This window comes from Lissotriton vulgaris, chromosome 5 (assembly GCF_964263255.1).
Source record: "Lissotriton vulgaris chromosome 5, aLisVul1.2, whole genome shotgun sequence".
Taxonomy (NCBI): domain Eukaryota; kingdom Metazoa; phylum Chordata; class Amphibia; order Caudata; family Salamandridae; genus Lissotriton; species Lissotriton vulgaris.
The window spans coordinates 1,775,027,576-1,775,042,120 of NC_141693.1; the positions used below are offsets into that span (position 1 = coordinate 1,775,027,576).

The window sequence follows — 14,545 nt, forward strand, 5'->3', positions numbered from 1 at the left end:
TGCTCTATGGATCTCAGTTCATCTATAAAACCGCAACCTCTCCTTTTTCAATCAACAAAAACCTTCCCATGAAAAGTAGTGTCTCATCTTTATGTCTTCTACTTCACATGTGTTGCCTGTGTTATTAATTGATGGTGGCCCCTACCTCTGGAGTAGTTCCTAATGAGACTTTATGAGGGGAAGAAAGGAGAATGATAGCAGAGCACAAAATAAAACACACCCATATGACATACTTTCCACAACAACGTTGTGATAATGTTGATAGCTTTATATTGCTACATAGCAGCACTGTGCACATACAGAGGCACGAGTTTAGGGCGAGAGGAACGAAAACACATCAGCTTTTATAGGCTTCTGCATTAAAGTCACAACGGTGAAAAGATCAGAAATCCCGCCTGTTCCCTCCCTTCATAAAAATGAAGGTACATTTGAAGATGTATATTTACATTGTACAATTAGTCAGAACATTCTTTTCCTCCAAAACCTTCACCATCCTCCAACTGTCCACATCCTGATCATTGCGATGGTTTGTGGTAGTTCACTTGACATTATCCTGCAAAAACAGTTATTCCGAGATGGCAGTGTAGCCTTCTTAAATGCAGAAATCTCCTTTTTATATTCACAGAGAAAGGAGATTGACGAAATGGCAATCTGTCTCTTTAAGTGGGTGGAGCCAGTGGAGTGATTATCATTTTGCCATGCACCTACCAAGCGGCCATCTTTTTCAGATCGGAAAAAGGACATGTTCCGAAGACTTTGAGAAAGACTTTCAGCAAGCATACAAGCACTTCTGTCCATACTTCCAATTCTGTGAGAGTTTGTGGGTATACAGAGAAGCCTGTGTTTCTTCTCTTCCACAGCGGTGAACGGAACCATGTATTTCAATGCAGAAAAGGCCTTGGAGAGTACTCCTGTGCAATGAACCCCCAGGACACCTCACACACACTGAAGTATGTCTCTTGCCAACCAATGGCTTTGTCCATGCAGTGCTTCTTGTGGTCACCTGAGGAGCAGCAGAAATCAGGCAATTTGTTGAGGTAGTCCAAAAGACATTCGCTGTGTGTCTGTAACAATCTGTCTCATGTTCACTGGATTAGAAAGACAAGGCGAAGATTAGGTTAACAAGGTTCAGTAATGCAACACTTTTTTGTGACAACAGATGTGCTGTATTATACAATATAAATGTGAACAATATGTTCTTTGCATAGTGCTTAATACTGGTACTTAGCTGCATTTTAATGTTCTAATTAACATGTGGAGATATAGTGATTCCCCAGAATCATACAGTATTGGTCAAGTGACTAAGACAGAAAAGGGAACTCGGATGTTCTGGTTCTACAGCTTAGCCACTAGACCACACCTCTTCCTCAGTTGAGGCAAGGGATGGACACACGCGATGAAAGTCAACAGCCATTCATTATATAAGCCATTTTATGATTATCAACTTGAATACATTCCAAATGTTTAAAATGTTTACTTTTAAGGAACACAAGATATGAAAGCCACACTGGTTGTTCACCCAGCTCTGATGAAAATTAGCTCGGCGATCATTACTGGAAAATTGGAGACACTCTTTACAATCGATCAACCCTTGGCAATGCAATCAATTTTGGGGCAAGAGAGAGCGGTTTCCACACAATGCTCTAGCTTGTGTGAGCCACTAATGCTACGTCAGGCCATTGGTAGTCGGACCTTATATGTGAATCCAAATTAATTTCAATTTAAGATCCCATGGAATGTGAGGAAACAAGAAACACTGATCTTACCTTTACTTTCCTAGGAGCAACCCTTTACTGTACCTTTCTATTGCAAACACATCTCTGGAAAGACAAGTCTTCCCGTCCAGTAGAATGTTTAACTAAATATTATGCTCTATTCTGACATTTTTTTTAATTTTCTCGGGATGACTAAAGCTAAATTGCAAACCTATGCAATTTGTAAAAATAGTATATGTCAAGAAGTGCCATATCTTGCGAGAGGAGACTCCCTGGGGGAGTTATGATCTCCTTAAAGGAGACCCAAGTATTACATTTGTTATATCATATTTCTCACTGCTGTCTCTCTGTCTCTCTCTACCTCCCTCTCTCTCACACACACACACACACACACTCACACACACACACTTTCCTCCTTTCTCCTTTATTAAAAAATTGAAACTAAATATAAACAAATAGCAATGAGCTTCAATTCTAAATATTCTGTACATATTATGAATCATAGCCTACTTACCATTCTGTTGAAGTCTCCAGCAAATGTCACTCCTTTACTCGAGCGTTGCTCCTGGGATCCCGTGCTGCTTCCACTGAAGGAATTCTTTCTTATGATCCCTATGAAGCACAGAATAATTAAAGACACTCAGGTGTTAAAGGAACAGCTTCAGTGTAGTTACAATTGTCATCTCTGTACATTGAAAGGAACTGCCATTATGGTGCTTTTTTTCAATGTACATAATGTTTGGTGGACTGCTGCTGTCAGTTTTGATGGGCATTTACCAAAGTTTTTGTTTTTGTTTTCCAGAAAAAAACTCCCAAACTGGGAGTTTGCTTCTGAAATAAAAACGAATATACCCCCCACCCTGTGAACTTTCCCCCATGGTGTGGTGGGCATTTTTCCTATTATTTTTCTCTCTCCCTCTTTGCCAGTTTTTATTCCGCAGTGACGGACAGGAAAAATAGACATTACACTGTCCATCTTAAATAGGGAGGGCAGTGTATTGTACTTCCTCTGGCAGCCCCTATTCTGCAGGGCTGTCCAAGGACGTTTTCTGTCGATGACGTTAATGGGGGCTCAGTGAATGATATACGTTCTCTAAATGAGGTGGGCGGACCGAGAGTTTGGGGACAGAGTTCTCAGCCACATTTGCGACAAAGTACCTTATCCGCAAAACTCTAAATCAGGCCCTTTGTTCTTTTGTTTCTTAGAACAGAGGCTACTGCTGTGCCTCTTACTGCTTGAGAAACTGAGGGCATATATATATATATATATCTTGGCTCGTTTTGGTTGACCCCTGGCGAGTCTCACATCGGTGCAGAATTCCTCAGCAGAGCCCCGCCGAATTTAATCGTCCACACCTCCTCTTCAGGAATGAATGGAAATGCATGTGATTTTACTGATACGATCATGTGTTTAGGTCATATGGGGAGAATATCTATGAACTTTTTGCGCCAAAACAACATCGGTAATATTGTTGACACAATATGATGTGTAATGTTGATAACAATGTTTGAATGAGAGGATAATTGTATGTTTGTAAATATAAGCTGTTGCATTGATAGATTGAACAAACTACAAGACCCACAAATCTTAGCTACTATGACAGGAAGTTACGATGAAATCATGTGGCTTTGCTAACCACTCCTTAAAGGAAGTTAGTGGGCAAGGTAAACATCGACCGTGAGCAAGCCGTCAGTTGGCGGCGAAACGCGTTGGTATTTTTATGCTGAGAACTAAGGATAAATAAAGAAATTGGAAAAGCGAGATCCTACGAGTGCGTTTTCATTCCTGAAGAGGAGGTGTGGACTATATATATATATATATATATCTGTTGGATATAAACAATGCGTTCCATCTAAAAGATTCTGTTGTATGTTGGTGTGTGGCAAACATGAGGCAACAGTGACCCTAAATGTTTTCCCTGCACTTGAGGGGACAGGGGCCAAAAGTGGCTTAAGAGGTGTTACTATTGGAGAAAAGCCTGATTTTAGGATGCTTATTGAAAATCCTGTTCTCTGGTTGACAATGTATACAGATGTAGAGATCATTCAACAAATTTAGGGTAAGTTAGGGAAAGGATCTTCCTCTAAGTCTGATCAGTTTATAGCTAGGCCCTTCAACAGTTAAATAAAAGAGAATTGAAGAGTGTGCATAGGTCTGTATTACATAAAGCAAAATTGAACTAAAGTGGGGCACAAGATGTAAATGGTGAATATACATAGGCTTGTGGAAGGGATTGTTTACGATATAGGTAACTAGTGTAAAGACTGAAGATTTTAGCCATTGAGACCTCCATGAGTAAGTCCTCGAAAAAAGCGGACAATGATGCTCTGAATAATTTGTATGCAGAATTAAGAATACGTAGGAAACCCAAGAAAGACATAATTTCCATAATACAACCATTAGGGAGTTTACTATGACTTAATTTTCATATTAATTATTGTAAGTGTCTGAAGGCAGGGATAGCAAGTAGAGGTTAATGCACACCTCTGCAATTGGTGCTGCAAAGAAGGATCCGAAAACCTAACCCAGTCCAACCACTAACCTAACCTAAGTACCTTGCAGAATTGCCTCTGTATTCTCACAGTACACTTTTGAGGAGTTCATGCTCATCAATGAGATAATGACAGTATGACATTGATGAAAATAATTATGAGTGGAAGAGATAGCTGGGTCAAGGTGTAAAAGCAATTGTGTGTCATCTATATAGCTTAAAAGAATTGATCCAAAAACCCATAAAAGGGTGGCAAGTGGGCTGATGTATATGCTAAATAAGGGGCACCCAAGGCCAACAATTTAAATCGGATTAAAAAGTGGAAAGTTTGACAGCTTGTAGGTGGCCAGAAATATAAGACGGTCTTGGAATTTCCCATGCGCCACAGCCTTGAAGAGATATTCTTAGAAGGCATAATGGAAAGCAGCGTTGGAGATGGTAGACAGAACTAGCAAGATGAAGGCACCACTGGCTGACAGTTTATTGCATGCCATACCGTCTATTCTGAATTCAAGCCAATCGATGAATCCTTCTTATCAGCCATTATCTTAATCTACCTCTGATGACATCTAAATCTTGATTGAAATTTCACTACCATCCTTTCTCAAGGTTACCTGTCGGTGGTAAGATTTCCAGCCGTTGCAAGCTATTGCGGCGGGATGACGTGTAGTTCCCCTTGGAGAGGCGTCGCTGGCGGCTGGACAGCATGGCGGCCGGGGACACAATCCCAGCTGGAGGCACTTTGCCCAGCTTAGAGTAGAGCTCCTCGATCTCCTTCTTCTGTAGTGTCTGCAGCATCTGCACTTCGGAGAGGTGCCTGGAAGCAGAGGTAACACGCTTTATTAGCTTGGTCTCAGCAGGCTTTATATCTGATTCTACAGCATGTACATCAGTTAGGAGAGAAGAAATCACAGGTATTACTTTAGGACAGAAATACGCATATCGGATCTTTGCTATATACATGTATGCATGTGTGTACAAGCGGTAGTCTTTAACTAAGCTCGCTGATCTGGACTGTCTTGATCCATATGTAAAACAACAGTTGATGGACAGAATGCAGAACAATGTCATACACTCACCCCAGTACAGAGATCTGGGCCTAAATCCATCGTTTTTTTTTGCACTCCACACCACCCCAGTTCAGACATGGCCATATGCAAATCAGCCATGACCCTGTGTGCCTCATGGGAACAGTCCAGCCCGAACTGCCAAGCCATGCCTTCCCTGGACCGGAAACAAGCTTCCGATGACCGGTTTCTGGCATTCCAGCCGTCTTCAGCCCGGCTTGCTTGAATCCAGTGGTGTGGAGTATATATATATATATATATATATGTGGAGTGCTGTTTTAAAAGCTCGGAGCTTTTGGTGGAAGATAATGACACGGCGCCTCCGGCCGTGAAAGCAGCACCGCCACCTCAACTGGACTTGTTCTGCGAGGCTGGTTACTTAAACTACAGTCTCCATGCAGCACGGGGGTTTGTAAAATGGAAAGGGGATGAACTGACTCGAGGCCCACTGGAGGGCTGTTTAATATTAACTGAAAATCGGAAGGAAAAATGATGATAGCAAACAATGAACTATACTGGAATAGAAGAATCGGGACTTCTACCCTCGGCATGTTGCTTACCTGAAAGTGAGTGCCACGAAGAGAAAAAGATGTAGCAGTCTGAACCCATGTTTTGCCATTTGCCGCCCTATGATTAAGGTGCTCGTTAGCACTGAAACGCGTCAGGGAGCAAGGAGGTGAATCATCGAGCCCTTCATGCCGCTTTCAAAATAAAGAGGTTGTGTTAACTTTACCCCTGTGGAGTGCTGTTTTAAAAGCTCGGAGCTTTTGGTGGAATATATATATATATATATATATATATATATATATATATATATATATATATATATATATATATATATATATATATATATATATATATATATATATATATATATATATATATATATTCACAGAAAAAACCATAGGTTATAGACCATATATAGTTAGGAATTCGCATTTACAAAACCTTATTTTACTCACACAAAACCATTGAAATTCCATATATAGTTAGTTGCACTAACTATATATCGCGCACCCGCAATCCACTGCTGATGATGTCACTTATTACATCATTCATGACATGGTCAGTGACATCACTGATGACATCACTGATGACATCTCAAATGACATCACTGATGACATCTCAAATGACATCACTGATGACATCTCATTTGACATTACTGATCACATCACTGATGATATCATTCATGTGATAATACGATTAACCTCTTCAGACTCTAATATAACCTTAGATACAATCAGTGTAAACAGACACTCACAGACTGTCACTCATCCATGGAGTTACTCACACACCTAGTCAGTCATGCAAAGAATCAATCACACCTCCATTTCCTCAACTATACAGTTATACAAACTTTACTTATTCAAACATATACTAACACATATTTACTCTCTTATACAATCCCTGATACAAGTTCACAATGATCCATACAGCCACTCACACATTCACTGGCTCTTATGCACAGTTATTTATATATGTCAACTCTCACATGTACTGTGTTTTACATATGTACTTACTTTGACATGTAGCACTGAGATATCCATTCACTCACCAATACACTCATGCACACAGTCAACCGCCCATACAGCTGTTTCCACATGCACTTTTGAAACCATACATCTAGTGAATCAACTGCTCACACATCTATGCACAGAGTCATACACCTCCCAGCCACCCACACACACACTCAGTCTCCCATACAAATACTTGGGCAACCAATCAATAACCCATATAGTTACTCATATAGCTACTTATCAACACATGCAACAGTTTACAGAACAACAGACATAATGATGCAAAAATTAAGACAGTTTAGTCACTAACCCATGCACTCAGTGAGACACATTTAATCACTCACTCATACAGTCAGTCATGCACCTACTAAATCCTTCATCCAGACACTTATACATCCACTCATTCTTCAATATGTAAGACATATTTTAACTTTACATAAACATACAGTCACTGGATGTTGTCATCAGTGATGTCATCAGTGATGTCATTTGAGATGTCATCAGTGATGTCATCAGTGATGTCACTGACCATGTCATGAATGATGTAATATGTGACATCATCAGCAGTGGATTGCGGGTGCGCGATATATAGTTAGTGCAACTAACTATATATGGAATTTCAATGGTTTTGTGTGAGTAAAATAAGGTTTTGTAAATGCGAATTCCTAACTATATATGGTCTATAACCTATGGTTTTTTCTGTGAATTTTCAAGGTTTTGTAAATGCTAATTCCTAACTATATATGGTCTATAACCTATGGTTTTTTCAGTGAATATATATATTTACATACATATATAAACATATATCATCTGTATATCTATATAAATACAAACATAAATGCATGCATACATATACTTATATGCATACAGATGCATGTTATTTACATGAAAGTTGAAAAAACACTAATAAAAGCAAAGCTAAAAAGCCACCTCATTACAAACAGAATGGCTTTAACTTAAATGAGGGCGAGATCTGTTGCATTTTCAATGCTTGTTTACTTTGGTTCCATCAAGAAGGCATTCAGATGTGTCACACATTTGCCATAAATTTTGAATGTTAGCACTCTAGTTGCACATTAGATCACTGTAGTAAAGCTACTGCTCACCAGAGACGTCTGCTGCTGGTATTCAAAGTGCATGTTTCAGTCTGCATGTCGGAATTTTTTTAATGAAATTGAAGAGGGTTTGAGAAGTCACTCAAAATGTGCCCTAATTTTTCTTTCTGCAGCACTAATCATAATTCATATGTCAAAATATACCCCCTCATTTTGTTCCTTTTTAAATTAAATGTTTTAAGAGTTACCACTCTATTCCAATCAAGATGGCTTCAGGTGTGCCATACCTTTGTAATAAGTAGGACTGTTAGCGCTCTAGTTGTTCTTTAGAACACTCTGGGACATTCTGTCATTGGGCTATACTTGGGCTACATCTGGGTGATATTTGGGCTACATTTGGGCTCTTTTGTCTCTGGTGGCCATTTTGGGAGACTGCATGTCAGAATTTTTTAATGAAATAGAAGAGGATTTGAAAAGTCACTCAAAATGTGCCCTAATTTTTCTTTCTGCAGCACTAATAATACCTTCTATTGCATAATATACCCCCTCATTTTGTTCCTTTTTAAATTAAATGTTTTAAGAGTTACCACTTTATTCCCATCACGATGGCTCCAGGTGTGCTATACCTTTGTAATAAGTAGGACTGTTAGCGCTCTAGTTGTTCTTTAGAACACTCTGGGACATTCTGGCATTGGGCTATACTTGGGCTACATCTGGGTGATATTTGGGCTACATTTGGGCTCTTTTGTCTCTGGTGGCCATTTTGGGAGACTGCATGTCAGAATGTTTTAATGAAATAGAAAAGGATTTGAGAAGTCACTCAAAATGTGCCCTAATTTTTCATTCTGCAGCACTAATCATACTTTCTATGGCAAAATATACCCCCTCATGTTGTTTCTTTTTTAATTAAATGTTTTAAGAGTTACCACTTTATTCCAATCAAGATGGCTTCAGGTGTGCCATACCTTTGTAATAAGTAGGACTGTTAGCGCTCTAGTTGTTCTTTAGAACACTCTGGGACATTCTGTCATTGGGCTATACTTGGGCTACATCTGGGTGATATTTGGGCTACATTTGGGCTCTTTTGTCTCTGGTGGCCATTTTGGGAGACTGCATGTCAGAATGTTTTAATGAAATAGAAAAGTATTTGAGAAGTCACTCAAAATGTGCCCTAATTTTTCATTCTGCAGCACTAATCATACTTTCTATGGCAAAATATACCCCCTCATGTTGTTTCTTTTTAAATTAAATGTTTTAAGAGTTACCACTTTATTCCAATCAAGATGGCTTCAGGTGTGCCATACCTTTGTAATAAGTAGGACTGTTAGCGCTCTAGTTGTTCTTTAGAACACTCTAGGAGGCTGCAGTAGAACACAAAGGAATCAACTGACAGTCTCTGTCCTTGTTGGATGTACATGTTTTACTGAGAATGTCAGACTTCATTTTCACATGACTGAGAAAGATAATGTGAATTTACAGAAAATATGCTTTCAGTTTAGCTTATAGATCCCCTTCCAAACCACTGTGGGAAAATCATGAGATATTAGTTTTCTTTCAAACAATATTCATGATATCACAGCAGAAAGTTTTTTCACATGGTAAAATCACCTTAGAACCCACCACAATTCCTAAAACGAGTATGGTACCATCAACAAATGATTTATAATGTAACTAAAGTCCTAAAACCCTCTATTAACTACAATGCTTTTTAATGGGGTGCTATCATGTATATTGGTCCCAAGATGGCTGCCAACACTTCTTGGATGAAGTGCTGACAGCCAATCAGATCAGATGTGTGGTTAGGCTCCGCCCAGATATATATCTTTTTTTGAACCTAAATTACTCAAAATCCACTGGAGCACATATATTGAGACCTAGCAAAGGCACATCGGGCTAACAGTCCCTACAATTTTGCCAAGTTTCGTGCAAATCCATTCAGCCATTCGAGCTAAAAGTGAGGCCAACCGCCCTATGGAAATTAACATGGGAAAAACACGTTTTGGGACCCCCCTTTTTTCTCGGCCCCCCCTTGATGAAACCCCCCCAAATTGTCAGGGGCTGCTCAGAAACAAAATGTTCCATTTTCCTGAAAATTTCAGCCAATTCCGTCCACAAACGCCAAAGTTATTAGACATAGAATTTTCAAAAATCCCATAGAGAAAAAATCCTAACTATATATACCTACTGGCGACCGCCAGTAGGTAATATATATATATATATATATATATATATATACACACACACACACACACACACACACACACACATATATATATATATATATATATATATATATATATATATATATATATATATATATATATATATAGAGAGAGAGAGAGAGAGAGAGAGAGAGAGGACTTGGGCCAAGACACATGTGAGTTAATATTAAAATAAGGATTTTTATTGCTGGGTTCTCAAAACGTGTGTTGGATTTAAAAATCCCAGACCCCCCCCCCCACCCCTGTGTCCCGCAGACCTTCCTTCAACAGTCTAGCAAAAACTCTTGATCAAAGTAACTTGAACATTTATTTTTGTGCACTACAGCCCCTGCTGCACATGGTCTTCAGCTGTGTGCAGCGGGGATTGGTCACCTGCTGATTGTTGGACACAGTGACTGGCAGATGGCCAGGCTTTGCGTGCATAGTAAGGGTTGGATGCCAGCAGCAAGTTGGGTGGTGGCCAGACTCTGCGGCCAACCTCCACCATGCAAAGCCAAAGGACATGCTTGGAAGAGTCACAGTACTTCTTGCCTTCCTCAACTCTGGTAATAAATAGTATACTGCACTCTATGCATATGCAAGTTTGGTTTATGCTATACTGTTTATGTCTGGCTTGAAAGCAGAGCAGATCCCCGTCCTTATGTGCTTTAACACCTTAAGAGCATCGAACGTTCAGCGCCCAGCGCTGAACGTTCGACGAACAAATGCTGGCCAGTCGGCCAACGTTCGTGCGCAGCACTGGCAAGGTAGCGCTCGCGACGTCCGTTGGCCGACGGCAGCACTTAAGGTGTTAAGAAGCACTACTGAGAGAAGGGTTTTGACTCCACCCACATGATGATTTCCTTCATTGCAGATTTTAATTGGACAGCTGTTATAGGTTTCTCCTGAATAAAAGTGTTGCACTTTATTGCCTTGTGGGAAAGCTTATGCTCAATACAGGAGGGCTAAGTTGCTTATGGAAACACGCCAATGATTAAGGCTATCGACCTGATCTGTTTATAGTCAAAAGTTATGGGCAAAGGCAGTGGGCTGGACTTATTTATTGTGAAATTCATATGTTAAAGCCAAAGTGTCCAGTTATCGGTTTCAACCAATTTCAAAAGAGAGAGACCCTCCAGATTGAAATCTTTTTTACTTTAATACACTGTAAACCACTTACCTCCCTACTAGAAGGTAGCACTGTCATATCTATGTTTCAAATTCTTTGTGAGATTGTAACTATAATGTAATTATGTTTTTCTAATAGTCTCAAGCTATGTATCTCGAAGAGGGCCGGGTAGCGCAATGTCTACTAAATCAATGTTGCCACTATAATGTATCCTGCTGATTAAGGGTCTTTAGTCATTAACAACTCTGATCGTGTCCCCTCAAAAGAAGCATCTAGCAGCAGATTTTGACTGCTACCGCTCCTCAGGTCCATGCACTATTTTGCAAACAGCAGTACAGTGAAGGAGCACTGGAATTCATGATATGAAACAAACAGCATCATCAACAGGTGGGTGTTCACTTGAATTGTCATGAGGGTCACAAAGAGAAACCACTAGACAATGGTAAAATCAGCTAAAATTATTTTAACCGCAAACTTTTACCAAAGAGTTTATTATTGGGAGATGCCGAGGTGTCCCTTCTGTTGTTTTTAAGTGAAAATAAGAAAACGTTGCTGACATGAACATGCTTGCACCCTGCTGCAGGCAGGAGGCCCTCTCGAGTATTCTGTGTTATACACAGAAGCACATAATGCTGTGCTGCTTGTCACACAACATATGCGCAGTTCTCAATGCTATCCACCAAAGTGCCAATTGGTATTTTATGAGGACAAGCAGGATCAGTATACACATGGAAATGGGCTGGTATTTTCCCAACTGAAGAACCAATGCAGGTGGTACTTGAAACTCATAGGGTTGGGAGAATACAGACTCTGGAGGGCCCATAGGAAATGAATACTTTTTCGTGGAATCCATTAATTCTGGGTCCGAAATGAAATGAAAATTGCACTTATATAGCGCATAAATACCCGGAGGCCTCGCAGCGCTTAGCCACAGTAATTTCTCATTTTGCTCCAGATATTCTCCTGAACTTTCCAGTTGCAATTTAAACATCTGCGGATTTTACACAGATCTCAAAATTACTAAGGGGGTAGTAACTGAATTTACCAGCCCCACTGGAATGATGGGCCAGATGTATGACTTTTTTTAGCGGTCGTAAACAGAAAATCGGCCGTTTTGCAACTGCTAAAAAGGGTTGTACAAACTCTATTTTGAAAGTCGATAATTTATTACTGACTCCCAAAATAGGGTTTGAGAGCTGATATTATGAAGGGGTGTGCCAAGGGCGTACCTTTCTAATTGCGAGTCACCCTGGTATGTACGATTGTTTTGTGACCATCGCAGTTACCACCTAGTTCAAGTAGGTGGTAAGCCGGATGCAAACAGGAAGGGGCTCCTGAGGACCCCTTCTCCTTTGTGTTGGGCAGTTAAAAATATTTTTAAGAGCAGGCAGTGGTTCCACGGACCACTGTTTACTCCTTAAAAATGAAACAGACACGTTTCATTATTCTTTTTTTATGTAGCCCATTTTCCTTGAAGGAAAACAGGCTGCATTTTTTTAACTGCTTTATTTAAAAAGCAAATATTTCAACAAGCGCAATACCTCTGACACCATGAATCACAATACATTTTATGTCACAGAAGTCCCTTTTTTTGACTCTGTGCTTCCATGCTTATTACTTCTTTTTTCATCAAAAGATTTTTAACATTTAAGTCTCCCTTCACCTAGTACATAAAAATCCCTTCAATATTTCAAAATAGACATCACATTTATAAAAACACATATACATAATATATAACTTACTGGACAAAAATGAACGAGAAAAACATCACTTTATAAACATCAATACACATAAGAACATATCAGTATTCCCATATGTCATATAGTGTTTCATTTACTTCAGACGTTTACAGTGCATGATTACACTCATATCGGGGGGAATACCAGTGCTATGTGTTTTCATAGATCGCTTTGTTTCCTACTTTTGTCTGGGGTGCTGGAACTGAATCCCACTTGGTTCTCTGCACTATCTATTAGTAAGGTCCTGTTAGGGGTCAGAGACTGCTTAACAACTTGTCAATGTGAGTCAGGCCAATCCGACTCTACAGGCTGGATGAGACAGCGTCTTTTTTGATATCCTCAAGAGCTCTGAACCGCTAGATAAGCCGACGTGTTTCGACCTTGTGGACGTGGGACCATCACTTTATTTATACAAAGGTCTTCATGACTCGCAAAATAGGATTTGAGAGTTGATGTTAGGAAGGGGTGTGCCAAGGGCATCCCTTCCTAATAGCGAGTCACCCTGGTATGTACAATTTTTTTGTGACCTTTGCAGTTACAACCTAGTTCAAGTAGGTGGTAAGCCAGATGCAAACAGGAAGGGGCTCCTGGGGACCCCTACCCCTTTGTGTTGGGCAGCTAAAAAGTTTTTTAAGAACAGGCAGTGGTTCCACGGACCACTGTCTACTCCTTAAAAATGAAACATAATAATTATCTTTTTTTTTAATGAAGCCCATTTTCCGTGAAGGAAAACAGGCTGCATTTTTTTTAACTGCTTTATTTAAAAAGCAGTCACAGACATGGTGCTCAGCTGACCCCAACATGCCACCATCCCCATGAGTGTTGGCCATTCCCAATGGGCAGCAAATTGCGACTACCTCATCAATATTAATGAGGCAGGTCATTTGCGACTCCACTGTGAATCACTAAATGTGTCTGAGACATATTATTATATTCCATTTTGCAAGTCTCACAAAATTGCAATTTGTGACCTGAAAAATGGAATGGTCGTACAGCTGGCCCAATGTGGCCGGCTGTACATTTGAGGTCATAGGTGGTGTTTGCTTTCTCATTTAGTGAACAAGTTTGGATGCTCTGATTAAACAGCACCACTTTCACTGCAGGCAGGGCTGGGAGATGGGCCAACTTGTCTGCGAGGGAGAGAAAGGGTCTGTGAAGTTTATGAAGAATGATTCTCCAGATGCCTTCATTAGCATGTGTGCTTTCCCTTAACTGATTAACGCAGCACTTGAAAGCATGGATCAAAACGCACTTACCCGTTCTGTCTAACTAATTATTATAAATTGAAGCATGCTCCCCAGCTTTGTTCAGCTAACTCACCTTCCTCTCTCCACCTCTCAAAAAGAAAACATAGGGCCATTGGTCACTTCTCTTCTCTTCACTTCCTTACATCGACAAATATATTTTGTGATGGCCTGTGTCCCTTCGAGAAGTTAATTACAAAAAACCCACCAAAAAAAACCTCCTACGTCCCACTAGAATAAAACTGGTATTTTTCAAAAATGTGTAAACCCTGATAACCACCCATTTTTAGAAGTTTGAAAACTCTGAAAAATACCCACCGAAATAAAATGAAAATTGACACGGAAAACTGGGAGGCCTAGTTAAAGCCAAGAGGCCACTAAAGGGG

General features: G+C 40.0%; 1 protein-coding gene across 1 annotated transcript in view; it reads right to left on the bottom strand.

Moving 5' to 3' along the window:
- Positions 1–230: 230 nt before the first annotated feature.
- The window catches only part of WNK4 (WNK lysine deficient protein kinase 4), a 416,457-nt gene continuing 402,142 nt past the window's right edge, over positions 231–14,545 (bottom strand). Inside the window, exons 18-20 of the mRNA XM_086924092.1 lie at positions 4,822–5,024; positions 2,230–2,327; positions 231–1,088 (exon numbers count right to left, since the gene is read on the bottom strand). Coding sequence (XP_086780218.1) covers positions 1,086–1,088; positions 2,230–2,327; positions 4,822–5,024 — 304 coding nt within the window. The 3' untranslated portion in view covers positions 231–1,085. The remainder of the gene's footprint in view (positions 1,089–2,229; positions 2,328–4,821; positions 5,025–14,545) is intronic.